Source organism: Somniosus microcephalus, chromosome 28 (genome assembly GCF_052327205.1).
Source record: "Somniosus microcephalus isolate GS21.2 chromosome 28, FLI_Smic_1.0, whole genome shotgun sequence".
In the NCBI taxonomy this organism is placed as follows: domain Eukaryota; kingdom Metazoa; phylum Chordata; class Chondrichthyes; order Squaliformes; family Somniosidae; genus Somniosus; species Somniosus microcephalus.
The window spans coordinates 29,950,709-29,968,584 of NC_141014.1; the positions used below are offsets into that span (position 1 = coordinate 29,950,709).

Below are 17,876 nucleotides of genomic sequence, written 5' to 3' on the forward strand. Positions count from 1 at the left end.
GAAGTATTTTTTGAAGTGTAGTCATTGTTGTAATGTAGGAAACTCAGCAGCTAATTTGCACACAGCAAGCTCCCACAGGCAGCAATGTGATAATGACCGGATAATCTGTTTTTGTTAGGTTGGTTGAGGGAGAAGTATTGGCCCCAGGACACCTCCCCTGCTCTTCTTCGAAATAGTGCCATGTGATCTTTCACATCCACCTGTGAGGGTAGACGGGGCCTCGGTTTAATGTCTCATCTGAAAGACGGCACCTCCGACAGTGCAGCACTCCCTCAGCACCGCACTGGAGCAACAACAGAAAACGCTGGAAAAACTCAGCAGGCCAGAGCAGCATCCGTGGAGAGAGAAACAGAGTTAACGTTTCAGGTCGAAGACCCTTCGTCAGAACTGGAAAAAAGCAGGAAAGGGAACAGATTTTAAAGCAAGTCGGGGGCTGGGAAATGGGGGAGGGGATGAAAGAACAACAGGGAAGGTCAGTGAAAGGATAGAAAGCAGGAGAGATAAAGAGACATTGAGAGATATTGAACAGGTAAAGGAATAAAGGATGGCTGTGGATGAAGTGTGAATGGCGCTGGCAGAGTGATGGACAGCTGCCATGTGGGAGGGAAGAAAAAAGGCCAAACAAAAGTGTGGATTAAAAAAAAAAATTTAATTATATAATAGGGGCTGAGGTTATGATCTGAAATTGTTGAACCCAGAGGGCTGTAGAGTGTCTAACTGAAAGATGAGGTGCCATTTCTTGAGCTTATGCTGTACTGGAGTGTCAGCTTAGTTTCATGTGCTCAATTCCCTGGAGTGGGACTTGAACCTACAACCTTTTGACTCTGAGGCAAGTGTGCTACCCACTGAGCCACAGCTGATACATTCATGTCCCCTCCTTATCCCCCAGGAACCCGAGGACTTGGCGAAGATGGAAGACTTTCTCCTCATGGGGGCAGGGGGAAAAAAAAAACAACGCACGCCCACATTTTCTCTTAATAACTCACTTAGGGATGAGGGAGTTCAGTTACGTGGATAGGCTGGAGAAGCTGGGGTTGCTCTCCTTGGAGCAGGGAAGGCTAAGAGGAGGTTTGAGGGAGGTGTTTAAAATCATGAAGGGTTTAAACAGAGTAAATAAAGAGAAACTGTTTCTGATGACTGAAGGGTCGATAACCAGAGGACACAGATTTAAGGTGATTGACAAAAGAACCAGAGGCGACATGAGGAAAAACTTTTTTACACAACGAGTGGTTAGGATTTGGACTGCGCTGCCTGATCGGGCGGTGGATACAGATTCAATAGTGGCCTTCAAAAGGGAATTGGATAAATACTTGAAGGAGAAAAAATTGCAGGGATGTGGGGAAAGAGCGGGGGAGTGGGACTGACTGGATTGCTCTTCGAAAGAGCCGGCGCAGACTCGATGGGCCAAATGGCCTCCTTCTGTGCTGTACTATTCTATGATTCTATGAACATGAATGAAAAACAACTTACTGTTGTATACGCGAAATAATACAGGCAGTTGTCTGTCAGAATGAACCATCGGCGCTTCCATGTCTTCACTCGACCCCCTGTAGAGATAATGGGAGACGCATTACACGGGGCAACACCTTGAATTGTAATCGCACAACTCAGTTTATCCTCTAATTGGCTGGAACAGATCGCCAGTAGGAAAGCAAAGCCAGTGGCTGAGGCCTGACTGGTTGATGCTTCCCCCTTCCAGCACCACGGCACTTCTCTAACAACGTGAAAGTACGGGCTTGTCTTACACCGCCTACAACACGCGCACGGTAGCTCCGTCTCCACCCCTGCCTCAGCCCGTCTGCTGCTGAAACCTTCCGTCCACGCTTTCGTCACCTCCAGACTCAACTACTCCCAACGCCCTTCTGGCCCGCCTTCCATCCTCCGCTCTCGATAAACTCCACCCCACACAAAACTCAGCTGTCTTTATTCTGACTCGCACCAAGTCTCGTTCACCCGTCATCCCTGTGCTCGTTGACCTACAATGGCTCCCAGTCCATCAACGCCTCAGTGATCAAAATGGCTGCCATCTTTACCTATAGAACGAGAATGGCAATAATAATTGATTATAATTGGAGCGCTTTGGGAGTCACGTGACAAGCTGCGATATAAGTTCAAGTCGTTTATTGCGAGGGGAATTGAATACAAAAGTAGGGAGGTTATGCTTCAGTTATACAGGGCATTGGTGAGACCACATCTGGAGTACTGTGTACAGTATTGGTCTCCTTATTTAAGGAAGGATGTAAATGCGTTAGAAGCAGTTCAGAAAAGGTTTACTAGGCTAATATCCGGAATGGGAGGGTTGTCTTATGAGGAAAGGTTGGACAGGCTAGGCTTGTATCCGCTGGAGTTTAGAAGAGTAAGAGGTGACTTGATTGAAACGTATAAGATCCTGAGGGGCCTGGACAGGGTGGATGTTTCCTCTTGTGGGAGAATCTAGAACTAGGGGTCACTGTTTAAAAATAAGGGGTCGCCCATTTAAGACAGAGATGAGGAGAAATCTTTTCTCACAGAGGGTCGTGAGTCTTTGGAACTCTCTTCCTCAGAGGGCGGTGGAAGCAGAGTCTTTGAATATTTTTAAGGTAGAGGTAGATAGATCCTTGATAAGCAAGGGGGGTGAAAGATTATCGGGGGTAGGCAGGAATGTGGAGCAATCAGATTAGCCATGATCTTATTGAATGGCGGAGTAGGCTCGAGGGGCCGAGTGGCCGACTCCTGCTCCTAATTCGTATGTATGTATGTAAGTGCTAAAACCTCAGGGGAACCATGATAGGTTCACCGTGTGATAAAAAGGGGACTTCATTCACATCAAAGCACTGCCTGTTCTGAAGGCCCTGACTCTGGCTCAGGTACGTTTCCATGGCGTCACAAGTATGCTATTCCACCAGAGGTAACATCACAGGTTACAGCAGGGGTCACTGGATAGTGAGCAAGAGTGGAGACCTTGGCCGATTTATATTTTTGACTCTCCTGAGCCTGAGGCCAATTGTAGAAACCCTCGATGAAAAGTCCCGCCAAGCGTTAACCTATGTTTTCTCTTCCGTGATGCCGATCGGCCGACTGTTATCCTCTGTATTTTACTTTGCCCGCAGAAAGAGGGAGACCAAGAGAAGGGGTTGGGTGTAGGGAAAGGAGTCTCTCCCCATAACCTCAGAAAAGGAACACCAAAAAATACTGCAAACTAGTTAGCATTAGTCAAAGCCTGACAGCAATTACACACACAATTAATTTTGCTGAGAGACACATATGAAGAACTGTATTCGACAGCAAAGCTTTGGCGATTTGAACATTCCCGATTTTAATCGCTCCACCATTGGCGGCCGTGCCTTCAGCTGCCTGGGCCCTAAGCTCTGGAATTCCCTCCCTAAACCTTCTGTCTCTCTACCTCTCTTCCTTTAAGACACTCCTTAAAACCTACCTCTTTGACCAAGCTTTTGGTCATCTGTCCTAACATCTTATATGGCACGGTGTCAAATTTTGGTGTTTTTTTTGATAACGCTCCTGTGAAGCGCCTTGGGATGTTTTATTACGTTAAATATAAAATAATGTTGTTGCTGATTTATGCCAATTGAATTGGTTTAGAACCCAATATCAGTAATGTCTAGGTTTGCCAACTCTGGTTGGATGAGTTCCAGGAAGTTTCATTATATGACGTCCTGTCTCCCACTGCCCCGTCCCCACACTCCTGCCATTGGTCGACCTAACACGTCCATCTTCACAGCGCACCGTCCTCCCAGGCCAATTGGAAAACGAACAGACTCTTCATGACCCAATTGGAAGACTCTTGACTGTCAAGCAGCCTTTTTTTTTTGCCCAACTCCTATATTTTTCTAGTTTATGGAACAGAAGTATTCAAAGAAAATGGCAAAAAAACCACACAAATGTTTATCGGTGCCCCTGTGATTTTTCTCCCGGGCGTTTGATCGCAGCAGTGGCCCTGGAGACCAGTCTTCAATTCCTGGAGGCTCCAGGGCAATCCTGCAGCGTTGGCAACCTTCGTAATGCCTCTATCTGCTGCTCTGTCAAATGGTGGCTGGACTGTTTGATGGAGATGGGCATCCTTTATCCAGTGTAACGCTACAACCTCTGCAAAGAAAAGGCAGGAGACCGGCCCGTGCTGTCGACTCCTGATCTCCTGCCAAATTGCAAGGCCAGTAAGCAAGGTCCAGTGATGTGAGTGCGTGGATCAACACCCTTCTGAAACTGCTATCTGTTGCTGTCCCCATCATCATTAAACGCAAGTGGATTTCTTTACCCATGACTTATATCTCAGGAAAGGTTAATCCAGTGACAACTCTGAGCCCCTTGTATCTCTAACAATTTTGAGGAGCTTACAAGGATCACGCATCCACTTTCAGGCAAACTAGATCCTGTGCACTATTCCCAAAAAGAATAGGGTTTATAAAATGACGTTATCCCTACAAATTATAGGGCGTTATAAAATAATGTTATCCCTGTTATAAAACTCATCATCATAAAGAAACTACTCATGAAATAACGCTGGACGGCCAGCTGGTGGCGCCGTCCAAGGAGTTTAAATACTCAGGCGTGGGCCCAGCTTGCTCAGGGACATTTTGTAAGACAGGAACTAGTGAAGTACAACTAGACCTCCATGTTCTGAAACAAGTTGATTAAAGCCTTGCTTTATACTCAAACCAAGTGCGTAGTGAGTTTTATTACGTCAATCCCTACAAACTATAGGGCGTTATAAAATAATGTTAACCCTACAAATTATAGGGCATTATAAAATGACATTATCCCTACATATTATAGCGTATTCTAAAACATTATCCCCAATAATTGGGGTTGTTCTCCTTAGAGCTGAGACGGTTGAGAGGAGATTTGATAGAGGTGTTCAAACTCATGAGGGGTCTAGACAGAGTAGGTAGAGAGAAACTGTTTGCATTGGCGGAAGGGTCGAGAACCAGAGGACACAGATTTAAGGTGTTTGGCAGAAGAACCAGAGGCGACATGAGGAAAAACTTTTTTTACGCAGCGAATGGTTAGATTCTGGAATGCACTGCCTGAAATGGTGGTGGAGGCAGATTCAATCGCGGCTTTCTAAAGGGAATTGGGTAAGTACCTGAAGGAAAAAAATGTCAGGACTACGGGGGAAGGGGACTAGCTGAAGTGCGCTTGCAGAGAGCCGGCACGGGCTCGACGGGGTGAATGGCCTCCTTCTGTGCTGTAACCATTCTGAGATTCTATGAATCTAATTCTAGGGTATTATAAAACAACATTATCCCTACAAATTATAGGGTATTATAAAACATTATCCCTACAAATTATAAAATGAGATTATTCCGTTTCTCTAAGGATGGTTTCTAATCATTGTATTTGTGCCCGTGTCGCACTGCTCTTTACAAGGGTTCAGTTTGGTTTCCATACGTCCCCAGAAAATGTTCCTGTAGATGCACTATGGGGTCTTATGGTCCATTGTGTGTTGCGTTGATTGTGTTTGTTTCAAATCTTTTGGGCCGTGTTGCCCCGCTACTGTTGTAAAAGTCCACAGTGGTTGTGGATCTCACACGCAAGGGTACGGTAGCATAGTGGTTATGTGACTGGACTAGCAATCCAGATGCCTAGACTAATGATCCAGAGACATGAATTCAAATTCCACCCTGGTAATTCAGTTAATTAAATATATCTGGAATTAAAAAACTAGTCTCACCAATGATGTCCATGAAACTGCCAGATTGTTATAAAAACCCAACTGGTTCACTGATGTCCGTTAGGGAAGGAAATCTGCTGCCCTTACCCGGTCTGGCCGATATGTGACTCCAGACCCACAGCAATGTGGTTGGCTCTTAACTGCCCTCTGAAATGGCGGATCACCACCACCTTCTCAAGGGCAATTAGGGACGGGCAATAAATGCTGGCCTTGCCAGCGAATTCATGAACAATTAAGGAGGAAAAATACTTACCCAGTTTCGAAAGCCATCCTTCCCGGTCTGGATTGAAAAACGTGTGCGTTAGGTCGTTCCCATCGTCCTCGGGGATTTTAAATGGCTCGCTCCTAATGCTCTCGTACAAATTCTGTTCAGAAAGAATCAGAAAGGGGACTCTGTGAAATTATTATAATCTGAAGGTTCAATTTGACTCGAAATTCCATCCAACTGACTCTAAAACTCCGACTGCCTTCAACTCCAGGCACCATAACAACGACAACTTGTATTTATATAATGCCTTCAATGTAATAAAACGTCCCAAGGTGCTTCAGGAAGAGTATACTGGCCTTGGAGGGGGAGCAGTGCCGATTCACCAGAATGATACCGGGGTTAAATTATGAGGACAGGTTGCACAGACTAGGCTTGTATTACCTCGAGTATGGAAGATTAAGGGGTGATCTAATAGAGATGATTGAAGGGTTTGATAGGACAGAGATAGAGAGAAACTAGTCCAGAACTGAAAAGGTGGTGGAGGCAGATTCAATCACGGCTTTCAAAAGGGAATTGGATAAGTACCTGAAGGAAATTTTTCTCAGGGCTACGGGGAAAGGACGGGGGAAGGGGACGAGCTGAAGTGCTCTTGCAGATAGCGGGCACGGGCTCGACGTGGTGAATGGCCTCCTCCTGTGCTGTAACCATTCTACGATTCTATGAATCTAATTCTAGGGTATTATAAAACAACATTATCCCTACAAATCATAGGGTATTATAAAACATTATCCCTACAAATTATAAAATGAGATTATTCCGTTTCTATACCCTAGAATTAGATTCATAGAATCTCAGAATGGTTACAGCACAGAAGGAGGCCATTCACCCTGTCGAGCCCATGCCGGCTCTCTGCAAGAGCACTTCGGCTAGTCTCCTTTCCCCGTAGCCCTGAAAGTTTTTTCCTTCAGGTACTTATCTAACTCCTTTTTGAAAGCCGTGATTGAGTCCGCCTCCACCACCCTTTCAGGCAGTGCATTCCAGATCCTCACCACTCGCTGCGTAAAAAAAGTTTTTCCTCATGTCGCCTCTGGTTCTTTTGCCAATCACCTTAAATCTGTGTCCTCTGGTTCTCAACCCTTCCGCCAATGGGAACAGTTTCTCTCTACCTACTCTGTCTAGACCCCCTCATGATATAGGGGGCATAACCTTAAAATTAGAGCCAGGCTGTTCAGGGGCAATGTCAAGGAAGCCATGTCTTCACACAAAGGGCAGTGGAAATCTGGAGCTCTCTTCCCCCAAAAAGCTGTTGAGGATGGGGAGGGGGGTCAATTGAAAATATCAACACTGAGATTGATAGATAAGGGATATATGGGTCCAAGGCGGGTAAATGGAGTGAGGATACAGATCAGCCACGATCTAATTAAATATCTCATTGAAACTTATAAAATTCTGACAGGACTGGACAGACTAGATGTAGAAAGGATGTTCCCGATGGTCGGGGAGTCCAGAACCAGGGGTCACAGTCTAAGGATAAGGGGTAAGCCATTTAGGACTGAGATGAGGAGGAATTTCTTCACCCAGAGAGTGGTGAACCTGTGGAATTCTCTACCACAGAAGGCAGTAGAGGCCAATTCATTAAATATACTCAAGAAGGAGTTGGATATATTTCTTAAGGCTAAAGGGATCAAGGGATATGGGGAGAAAGCAGGGACAGGGTACTGAATTTGGATGATAATCCATAATCTCATTAAATGGCGGAGCAGGCTCGAGGGGCCGAATGGCCTACTCCTGCTCCTATCTTCTATGTTTCCATGCTTGAGAGGCTGAATGGGGCTGTTCCTGTTCCGATGTCCCCCGCCCCTTGCAGTGCTTGGGTTATTGCCCATTGAACCCAGACCGCCAGTCACTTGCAAGCGGTGAGTTATTGGAGAGCGCCTTACCCTGAGCAGTTCCAGTGGAAGATCTCCCCCGTTGTTGATCCCACGGTTCATTGCCACAAACCGCTCCAGCGCTGGTTTCTCCTTGACATTCGGATTGTGTAGGCTTGTGTTCAGCATAATGACGGCGAAGGACAAAACATAGCAGGTATCTGCAGTGAAAAGTACGCTGCTGGTGAGCTCTTGAGCTACATTTACAACTGCACAAGCTGGTAAAGCAATTCCGTAAAATCAGTCCTCGGCCCCTATTACATTTTTATATATTTTTTATCCACACCTTTGGTTTGTGCCTTTTCCCTTTTTTTTCTCTCTCCCACATGGCAGCTGTCTCTCACTCTGCCAGCGCATTTCACACTTCATCTAGAGCCATTGTCTGTTTCTTTACTTGTCCTATCACCATCTCGTCTCGTCTTGAATATCTCTTAATGTCTCTTCACTTCCCTTTTGTTCTTTCATCCCCTCCCCCATTTCCCAGCCCCCAAACTGGCCTTTTAATCTGTTTCATTTCCTGCCTTTTTTCTCAGTCCTGACGAAGGGTTTCGACCTGAAATGTTGACTCTGTTTCTCTCTCCACGGATGTTGCCCTGGCCTGCTGAGTTTTTCCAGCGTTTTCTGTTGTTATTTCCGTAAAACACCAAGCAGTTGACTCCCAACCAGAACATAAGTACATAAGAAATAGGAGCAGGAATAGGCCACTCGGCCCCTTGAGCCTGCTCCGCCATTCAGTAAGATCGTGGCTGATCTTGGGCTCAAAGCCGCTCCCCATAACGCTTCCCTCCCTTATCTTGCAAAAATCTGTCTATCTCCACCTTAAATGTATTTAATAACCCAGCCTCCACAGCTCTCTGGGGCAGAGAATTCCACAGATTTACGACCCTCTGAGAGAAGAAATTCCTCCTCATCTCAGTTCTAAAAGGGCGACCCTTTATTCTGAAACTATGCCCCCGAGTTCTAGATTTCCCCATGAGGGGAAGCTCGTTATAAATCCTAGGGTGAGCAGACACCTTGCACTCATTATTTATGTGACACCCATGATGAATTGACGAACGTACGTTTTTTTTTCTCCCTATACAAGATGGTGGCAGAATTGGGAGTGAAGTCTCAGAAATTTGCTTGATAGAGCCACCTATAGCCAGTGCTTGGAACTACATTGTGACAGTTGACATAGCAGATTTGAATGGGAACTGTTGACATAACAACATTGAATGTGGACAGAAAAGTGTGACCAAAAATCGTGACAACAAGAAGTAAGTTTTCACGGCCAGGAAGTGCAAGATTTTTAATAATATATAGGTAACTCGCAGATAAAACCTTTGCCGTAATGTTATTGTGATTGTTGGTATAAAGAGCTGACTGTTTCCTACCGGTCGATTGAAAGACGTCCAGGTTGCACTGGCAGTACCGCGTTGCAAAAGCTTCCATCATTCTATCAATCTTCTGCGCTTCACCCGGCAATCGGAAGCTCCACAGAAACTGTCTGCAAGTTAGGGAAAATATGTATTGGGTAGTGATACACATGAGGTTTTATACTGGGGATAGGAGGAGGAAATAACTGTACACAATGCGCCCGTTAAGATGAGAGATGGTGCTGCTGAGGAAAATACCTTTACGTTAGTGGCTGTGAAGGAGACTCTTGAATTGTCTACGGTACGGATCAGAAGTAATTCTGGAGTCCTCTTATATCACCCCAACAATGCTCAGTGCAGGAAAGGAACCCTTTATAGCACCCCTACGATTTCTCCATTTTTAGCACTCTCTATCCTTCTGGCTTCTTCGTGCAATGTGGGCGAAGATTTGTTTCCATTTGAGAGGTGAGTTGATCCAGCCTAAACACATTCCATCAAGCAACTTTATCATGTAGCAATGGGCGGGGACTTCCACCTCATCTGCTCAGACCCAGATCTCCCAACATAACAGGACTGTGTGTTGCAATCTTCCTTCTCACCTGGGACCTTTCCTCCTCCAGTTACAGAGAGAGAAGAGCCACATCCACTCTTGTGAGACCAGGATCTCTCGCAAGTCCCAGAGCTGGAAGGACAGTCTGAGGAAGGAGGTGATCTGATAGAACTATATAAGATTGTTCAAAGTATCACTTTAAATTAGACTGCAGGAGTCGAACAAGGGGACACGGGGTTCAAGCTAGTAAAAGATAAACTTACGACTGATATCAGGAAGTTGTTTGTGCAGTGGGTAGCTCTCTCGCCTCTGAGTCAGAAGGTTGTGGGTTCAAGTCCCACTCCAGAGACTTGAGCACAAAATCTAGTCTTGACACTCCAGTGCAGTACTGAGGGAGTGCTGCACTGTCAGAGGTGCGATCTTTCAGCTGAAACGTTAAACTGAGGCCCCGTCTGCTCTCTCGGGTGGATGTAAAAGATCCCGCGGCACTATTTCGAGGAAGAGCAGGGGGAGTTCTCCCCGGTGTCCTGGGGCCAATATTTATCCCTCAATCAACATCACTAAAAACAGATGATCTGGTCATTATCACATTGCTGTTGGTGGGAGCTTGCTGTGCGCAAATTGGCTGCCGCGTTTCCCACATTACAACAGTGACTGCACTTCAAAAAGTACTTCATTGGCTGTAAAGCGCTTTGGGACGTCCTGAGGTGGTGAAAGGCGCTGTAGAAATGCAAGTCTGTCTTTCAAAGAGCGATAGACTTTTAGTTGGATTAATGGAGGTGATAAACTTGCAATTATTTAAGAAGCAATTGGGGAATGCTGGGCTCTCCCAGGATGGATGAATTAAGATGGGCTGAATGGCCTTCCTCGTCCGTAATCACCTCGTGATCTTCTAACAGTTTAATGCAATGTACCACCCACTCTCCCTTGTCAGTGCATATTATGAAGCAGTAGGAATTGTCCCCTGTTCCCCGATAAAGAGGGTGGGTGGGAGGGTGGATAAGAAAAGAAGCCAGAATGGAAAAATAAAACAAAGGACCAAGAGTTGAAGAGAAAGAAACAAACGGAGGCAACTGTGAGAAATCCACGAGGAGGGGGAACAAAAAAAACCTTTGAACGTTTTGCGAAACAATTGACAACCCCACTCAAGCGTTCTCACCTTAGCGCCTGTACAAGGTTGAGGTCAGAAAACTCGTGCAGTTCTACAAAGGACTGTAGAATCCTGATGTATAATGGTTCCCTGAGGAGGAGAAAGAAAAAAAAATCAAGACAGTGTTTCCCGCGGCATCTTTACCCAGGGTGGCCAACTCTGATTGGACAGTCCTGGAGGTTTCATCACATGACCTCTCACCGGCCAATCGCTTCGCACCACCCCCCCACGCTCCCGCCATTGGTCCGTCCTCGTGGCGCCCCCCCCCCTTCCTCCAGCCAATTGGATCGTTAACAGAATCTGATTGGATAATTCTCGACTGTCGCCTTTTTCCCCATCTCCGATATTTTTTTACAACTAATGTGTGACATAAGTCGTGCCATTCACGTAGAAATGACTTATAAAATATACTGGGCGGCCTGCTGGTGGCGCTGTCCAGGGAGAGTATAAATACTCGGGCACGGGCCCAGCTTGCTCAGGGACATTTTGTAAACAGGAGCTAGTGAAGGATAACTAGACTTCCATGTTGTGAAACAGTCGATTGAAACCTTGTTTAATACTCTGACCAAGTGCCTAGTAGTTTTCTTACGTCAATGTGTTCAAAGGAAATAAAAATAACACACATAATTTCTTTTTAATTATTTTTTTTCTCCTCGGGTGGGTTTGCTTGCAGCAGTGCCCAGCAGATTAATCTTTATTTCCTGGTTAAGCAACGCCTTGATTTCAAAAAGTGCTTCAATGGCTGTAAAGTGCTTTGGGGCATCTGGTGGCCGTGAGAGGCGCTATAGAAATGCAAGTCTTTCTCTTCCTTCCTCAGCTGTTAAAGGATATGTGTGTGTTAGGGCAGCACGGTGGCATAGTGGTTAGCACTGTTGCCTCACAGCGCCAGGGACCCGTGGTTCAAATCCGGCCTCGGGCAACTGTCTGTGTGGAGTTTGCACATTCTCCCCGTGTTTGCGTGGGTTTCCTCCGGGTGCTCCGGTTTCCTCCCACAGTCCAAAGATGTGTGGGTTAGGTTGATTGGCCATGATAAAAAATTGGCCCTTAGTGTTAGGGGGGATTAAATACGTGGGGTTACAGGGTTACGGGGATAGGGCTTGGGTGGGATGGCTGTCGGTGTAGGGACCGGGTGTTAGGGTTTGGATGATCAGCCATGATCTCGTTGAATGGCGGAGCAGGCTCAAAGGGCCGAATGGCCTACTCCTGCTCCTATCTTCTATGTTTCCATGTAACTCTACAGTTGGTCAATCCCATTACTTCCATTGGATTTAGATCTCACCTCTCTCCAAGATAGTCTCCGATGGCTGTTTTATGCAGGCCTTCCCCCTTGTATAGGAACTTGGCAATATCTTCTTCGTTCTGACACAACAACTTGTTCCGTATCAAGTACTCTATACCCTAAGGCAATGAAAAAAGCCCATCATTAGCATAGGTCCAAGTTCACATCAGCCTGAGCATAGTGGATTTTCACCAGAATACCCTTCAGAGTTTACCGCCATACATACAGCAGAAATGTTTTCAGTGACCTAGGAAGATTTCCAATAAATTAGCGTTACGTTTGAGTAATTCAAAAGTGACAACCAGAACAACAACTTGCATTTATGTAGCGCCGTTAGTGTAGTAAAAATCTGACACCACACCACATAAGGAGATATCAGGGCAGGTGGCTAAAAGCTTGGTCAAAGAGGAGAGAGAGAGAGAGAGGTAGAGAGGCGGAGAGGTTTAGGGAGGGAATTATAGAGCTTAGGGCCCCGGCAGCGGAAGGCACGGCCGCCAATGGTGGGGCGATTAAAATCGGGGATGCGCAAGAGGCCAGAATTGGCGGAGCGCAGAGATGTTTTCTGCACTGCAGGGGACCTTGGACGAGCCACTGTCCAGATTTGGTCCCCTCATATGGTGGGTGATAGAGTGGCCTTGGAAAAGGTTCAGAGCAGAGCCACAAGAATGATTCCCGACTTAAAGAAATGTAGTTACTCAAATAGGCTTAAAGAGCTGGGTCTATTTACTTTAGAGACTTAGAGGTGACCTGATGGAGGTATATTAAATAATGAATGTCAGAGGCTGGGTATTCTGCGGCGAGTGTCTCACCTCCTGACTCCTCAAAGCCTTTCCACCATCTACAAGGCACAAGTCAGGAGTGTGATGGAATACTCTCCACTTGCCTGGATGAGTGCAGCTCCAACAACACTCAAGAAGCTCGACACTATCCAGGACAAAGCAGCCCGCTTGATTGGCACCCCATCCACCATCTTAAACATTCACTCCCTCCACCACCGGCGCACCGTGGCTGCAGTGTGTACCATCTACAAGATGCACTGCAGCAACTCGCCAAGGCTTCTTCGGCAGCACCTCCCAAACCAGCGACCTCTTCCACCTAGAAGGACAAGGGCAGCAGGCGCATGGGAACACCACCACCTCCAAGTTCCCCTCCAAGTCACACAAAATCCTGACTTGGAAATATATCGCCATTCCTTCATCGTCGCTGGGTCAAAATCCTGGAACTCCCTCCCTAACAGCACTGTGGGAGTACCTTCACCACACGGACTGCAGCGGTTCAAGAAGGCGGCTCACCACCACTTTCTCAAAGGGCAATTAGGGATGGGCAATAAATGCTGGCCTTGCCAGCGACGCCCACATCCCATAAACAAATAAAAAAAAGGTAAGGGCTGGATTGCATACCCACTGATAGATTATTTCAGGTTGACAGATTGAGGAGAACCAGGTGTCATGCATTTCAGAAACGCAAGAGTAGAGATAGGCTAGATGTTGGGCGGTTCTTCTTTTTCTCAGAGAGTAGTGAACCGTTGGAATAAGTTCCCAGTTCATGCGGTTTGTGCTGGCTCTCCGCCCAGCTTCAAAAGAGAGCTGGACCGGTTCTTGGCTGGGGTAGAGATTGCATAAGCGTGGTCAATGTGGTCTCCTGGACTGGTTTCGATCGCCTAAGGGAGTCGGAGAGGAATTCTCATGATTTTTTTCCCCCCTTTATGGCCCTGTTTTTCTTTTCTCTATTTTTTTTTGCCTCTCCCAGGAGATTACGTGGCTGCAGAGGAGGTCGGAAATGTCTAGTCACGGCGCTCCAGCTGGTCTTTTCCTGCCCATCATTTTCCTTCGTTCGTATTTTAAAAGATAACAAAGGCCTCTTACGTCATCGAAGGGGATTTGTTCATTTCTAAGACTTTAGCAGCAGTTGTGGCAAGGTACCCGTTAACCAACCCTCCGTGTTTAGATTAGATTCTGGCATCTGTAGCGAGCGTCCTTGTTTCCTGTGGTTTTTCGGTGTTACCGCCTACACAATGAGCTGCACTAAATAATAGCGTTCGAATACTGTGATTCAACTTGCTCTCTCCAGCTAAATTGAACTATTGTCAGCACTTTGACAAAAGACGCAGTACAGTATTTGTTTCTGTGCAGTTTTGCTATATCTTAACCTACAAGATGTAGGTTAAGATGTAGCAACCCAAGAAACCCAAGATGTTCTACAGCAACGCCATATTTTCTAAATTAACAATAAACCACCTTTTGGCCTTTCCCATTTCAGTTCGGCCCAGACAGTTGAGAGCAAAGCTGAATCTTCTGTCCAATAATTTTCTGGACTTCCCTCAGTTTGGCAAAAGCCCATTTACCAAACCCATTCAAGCTGCTTATTAATAGTTCCTAATATCTGAAGGGTCGTTTATCTCTGTAACCTCCTCCAACCCTCCAACCCTCTGAGAACTTTGCGTTCCTCCACCTCTGGCCTTTTGTTCATCCCCCACTTCCTTGGCCCCACCATTGGTGGCCGCGCCTTCAGCCATCTAGGAGCTAAGCTCTGCAATGCCGTCCCCAAACATTCTTCACCTCTCTACCTCTCTCTCCTCCTTTAAGACTTTAAACCTTACCTCTTTGACCAAGCGTTTGGTCACCTGTCCTAATGTCTCCTTCTTTGGCTCGGAGTCAATTTCTGTCGGTTTACGCTCCTGTGCCTTGGGGTGTTTTACTACGTTAAAGGTGCTATATAAATGCAAGTTGTTGTTGTTGTGAGTGGTCAGGTTGATGTGCTTGGATTAGTCTACAGTGAAATCTGTTCTAACACGAGATGAAACCCATTCTGTTTGCCTTTTCAATCCCTTAGTTGAGCTTTTTAGGGAATGCACTACCCGCGATAAACACAGGAACAGGGTTGGGCCATTCAGGCCCTTGAGCCCGTTCTGTCATTCTATTAGATTATAGTTGATGTCTGCCTCAACTCCATTTACCCACCTTTGCTCCATATCCCACGATACCCTTATCATAGAAACATAGAAGATAGGAGCAGGAGTAGGCCATTCGGCCCCTCGAGCCTTCTCCGCCATTCAATAAGATCATGGCTGATCATCCAAACTCAGTACCCTGTCCCTGCTTTCTCCCCATATCCCTTTAGCCTTAAGAAATATATCCAACTCCTTCTTGAATATATTTAATGAATTGGTTCCACTGCCTTCTGTGGTAGAGAATTCCACAGGTTCACCACTCTCAGGGTGAAGAAATTCCTCCTCATCTCAGTCCTAAATGGCTTACCCCTTATCCTTAGACTGTGACCCCTGGTTCTGGATTCCCCCGCCATTGGGAACATCCTTCCTGCATCTAGTCTGTCTAGTCCTGTTAGAATTTTATAAGTTTCAATGAGATCCCCTCTCATTCTTCTAAACTCCAGCGAGTATAAGCCCAATTGACCCAATCTCTCCTCATACGTCATTCCTGCCATCCCAGGTATCAGCCTGGTGAATCTTCGCTGCACTCCCTCCATGGCAAGAACATCCTTCCTCAGATAAGGCGACCAGAACTGCACACAATACTCAAGATGTGGTCTCACCAAGGCCCTGTACAGCTGCAGCAAGGCATCCTTGTTCCTGTACTCAAACCCTCTCGCTACGAAGGCCAACATACCATTTGTATCGAACAAAAATATGTCAATCACAGTCTTGAAAATGTCAATGATCTCATTCAGATGGGACAGAATCGTGGGACGCACGCAACATAAAGAACCAACACCTCATCACTGACCCAACAGCAGAGGTCCCTGGCTTCACCTCCCTCGAAGACAGTGGGCACTGCTCCGAATCCGCACAGGGCATTGGACGGTGCGGCCACCTGCTCCACAAGTGGAAGATGAGGGACAAACCGAAGTGTGGCCGTGGCCACGAGTCGCAGACCATGGAACACAACACATCAACCTGCCCACTGAGATCTGTTGCGGGAGGCACCTCATTTCTCCACTCAGCATCTCAAGAGGCCATCGACTGGATAGCCAAACTAGACGTCCCATTGTAAGCTTTTCCCGTCAGACGAAAGTACAGGAAACTTTCTGCTATCCGGCACAGACGGGACCGACGTGGTGCCGGTTCAGCAACAATTCCGGATAACCGAACGCTATAGTAAAAGATACAGAGCTCAGAGCTCCGTATAAAGCAACAGACCCTGTGCTTCAAAACAATCGGCACAAGTTGCAAGCATCTCTGTAGCTTAGCAACAGCTTCAGCTACACCCTTGCACAGCAACAAATGGAGTAAAAAAAGTAAAAAAAAGTTACCTGAACCGACTCCTGAATTTTGCCGGTGGATAGAGCGTTCCGGTTATTTAGGGGCCGGTTAATCAAAAGTTTCCTGTAGTAGTATTTCAGCATTCACAACCTTTCGGGGGAAGAGTATTCCAGACTTCCACTATCCTTTCTGTGAAAAAAGTACTTTCTGATTTCCCCCCTGAATGACCTAGTTCTAATTTTAAGATTATGCCCCGGAGGTAATAGTTTGTCTGTAACTAGCCTATTGAATTTTTAAAATTAGATTAATTAGATTGCCCCTCAACCTTCTAAACTCAAAGGAATAGAAACTAAGTTTATGCAACCTGTCCTCATAACAACCTGTCCTCATAAGATAACCTTTAAGACCTGGTGAATCTGCGTTGTGACCCTTGCAAGTCCAGTATATCTTTCCTGAGGTTCATACCTAAAACTGAACGCAGTACCCCAGATGGCGTCTGATCAAGGCTCTATACAACATAGAAACATAGAAGATAGGAGCAGGAGTAGGCCATTCGGCCCCTCGAGCCTGCTCCGCCATTCAATGCGATCATGGCTGATCATCCAAACTCAGTACCCTGTCCCTGCCTTCTCCCCATATCCCTTGATCCCTTTAGCCTTAAGAAATATATCTAACTCCTTCTTGAATATATTTAATGAATTGGCCTCAACTGCCTTCTGTGGTAGAGAATTCCACAGGTTCACCACTCTCTGGGTGAAGAAATTCCTCCTCATCTCTGTCCTAAATGGCTTACCCCTTATCCTTAGACTGTGACCCCTGGTTCTGGACTCCCCCGCCATCGGGAACATCCTTAGTCTGTCTAGTCCTGTTAGAATTTTATAAGTTTCAATGAGATAGAATTTTATAAGTTTCAACTTCCTCACTTCTGAATTCCAACCCCCTTAAGATAAAGGACCCGCGCCGGGTCCCGTCTCCTCGAGGCGGGAAGAGGATTACAGCCACTTAACTGCCTGTTAACAGGTAGTTAACAGGCAGTTAAGAGGCTTATCCCCATTTTTCCAACACAAGTGCGGGCTTCCCGACGTCGGGAAACCCTGCCAGGATCAGCGAGGTGAGCAGTGGGTCTGCGGGGCGGTCAGAGGGTTCGAAAAGTGCGCTATGGAGGTGAGTGATGGGTGCAAGTGTGGAGAGGTAAGTATGTGAGGTGAGTGAAAAGTCTTAGAAAAAGTTTCCTTACCTTTGTTTCTTCCTGCAGGCTTCCACCCTTGGGGATGCGGAGACTCCGGCATCTCCACGGCAGAGATGACAGAATGGCTGCTGCGTTCTCCGATGTAACAGCCATCTGATTTCTGCTCAGGTAATAGGTTTAGTGAGTCTTGGGTACAAGGACTCACCAAACAACAGAGAATGTCAGTGTTTCACAGCTTCTCAAAGCTGTCAAACGGTGACAATTCATCTATCATAAATATTTGACAGATGAAACGTCACTCGCTGACGTTCTCTGTCACCGGCTTTCCCT

General features: G+C 46.4%; 1 protein-coding gene across 2 annotated transcripts in view; it reads right to left on the reverse strand.

Annotated features, from left to right (window-relative positions):
* LOC147099487 (cytohesin-3-like) overlaps positions 1–17,876 on the reverse strand; it is an 86,354-nt gene that overhangs the window by 6,920 nt on the left and 61,558 nt on the right. For both annotated transcript variants that reach the window (XM_085969667.1, XM_085969668.1), the window contains exons 5-10: positions 12,139–12,257; positions 10,869–10,949; positions 9,178–9,290; positions 7,817–7,965; positions 5,922–6,033; positions 1,471–1,547 (exon numbers count right to left, since the gene is read on the reverse strand). In XM_085969667.1, coding sequence (XP_085825793.1) covers positions 1,471–1,547; positions 5,922–6,033; positions 7,817–7,965; positions 9,178–9,290; positions 10,869–10,949; positions 12,139–12,257 — 651 coding nt within the window. The remainder of the gene's footprint in view (positions 1–1,470; positions 1,548–5,921; positions 6,034–7,816; positions 7,966–9,177; positions 9,291–10,868; positions 10,950–12,138; positions 12,258–17,876) is intronic.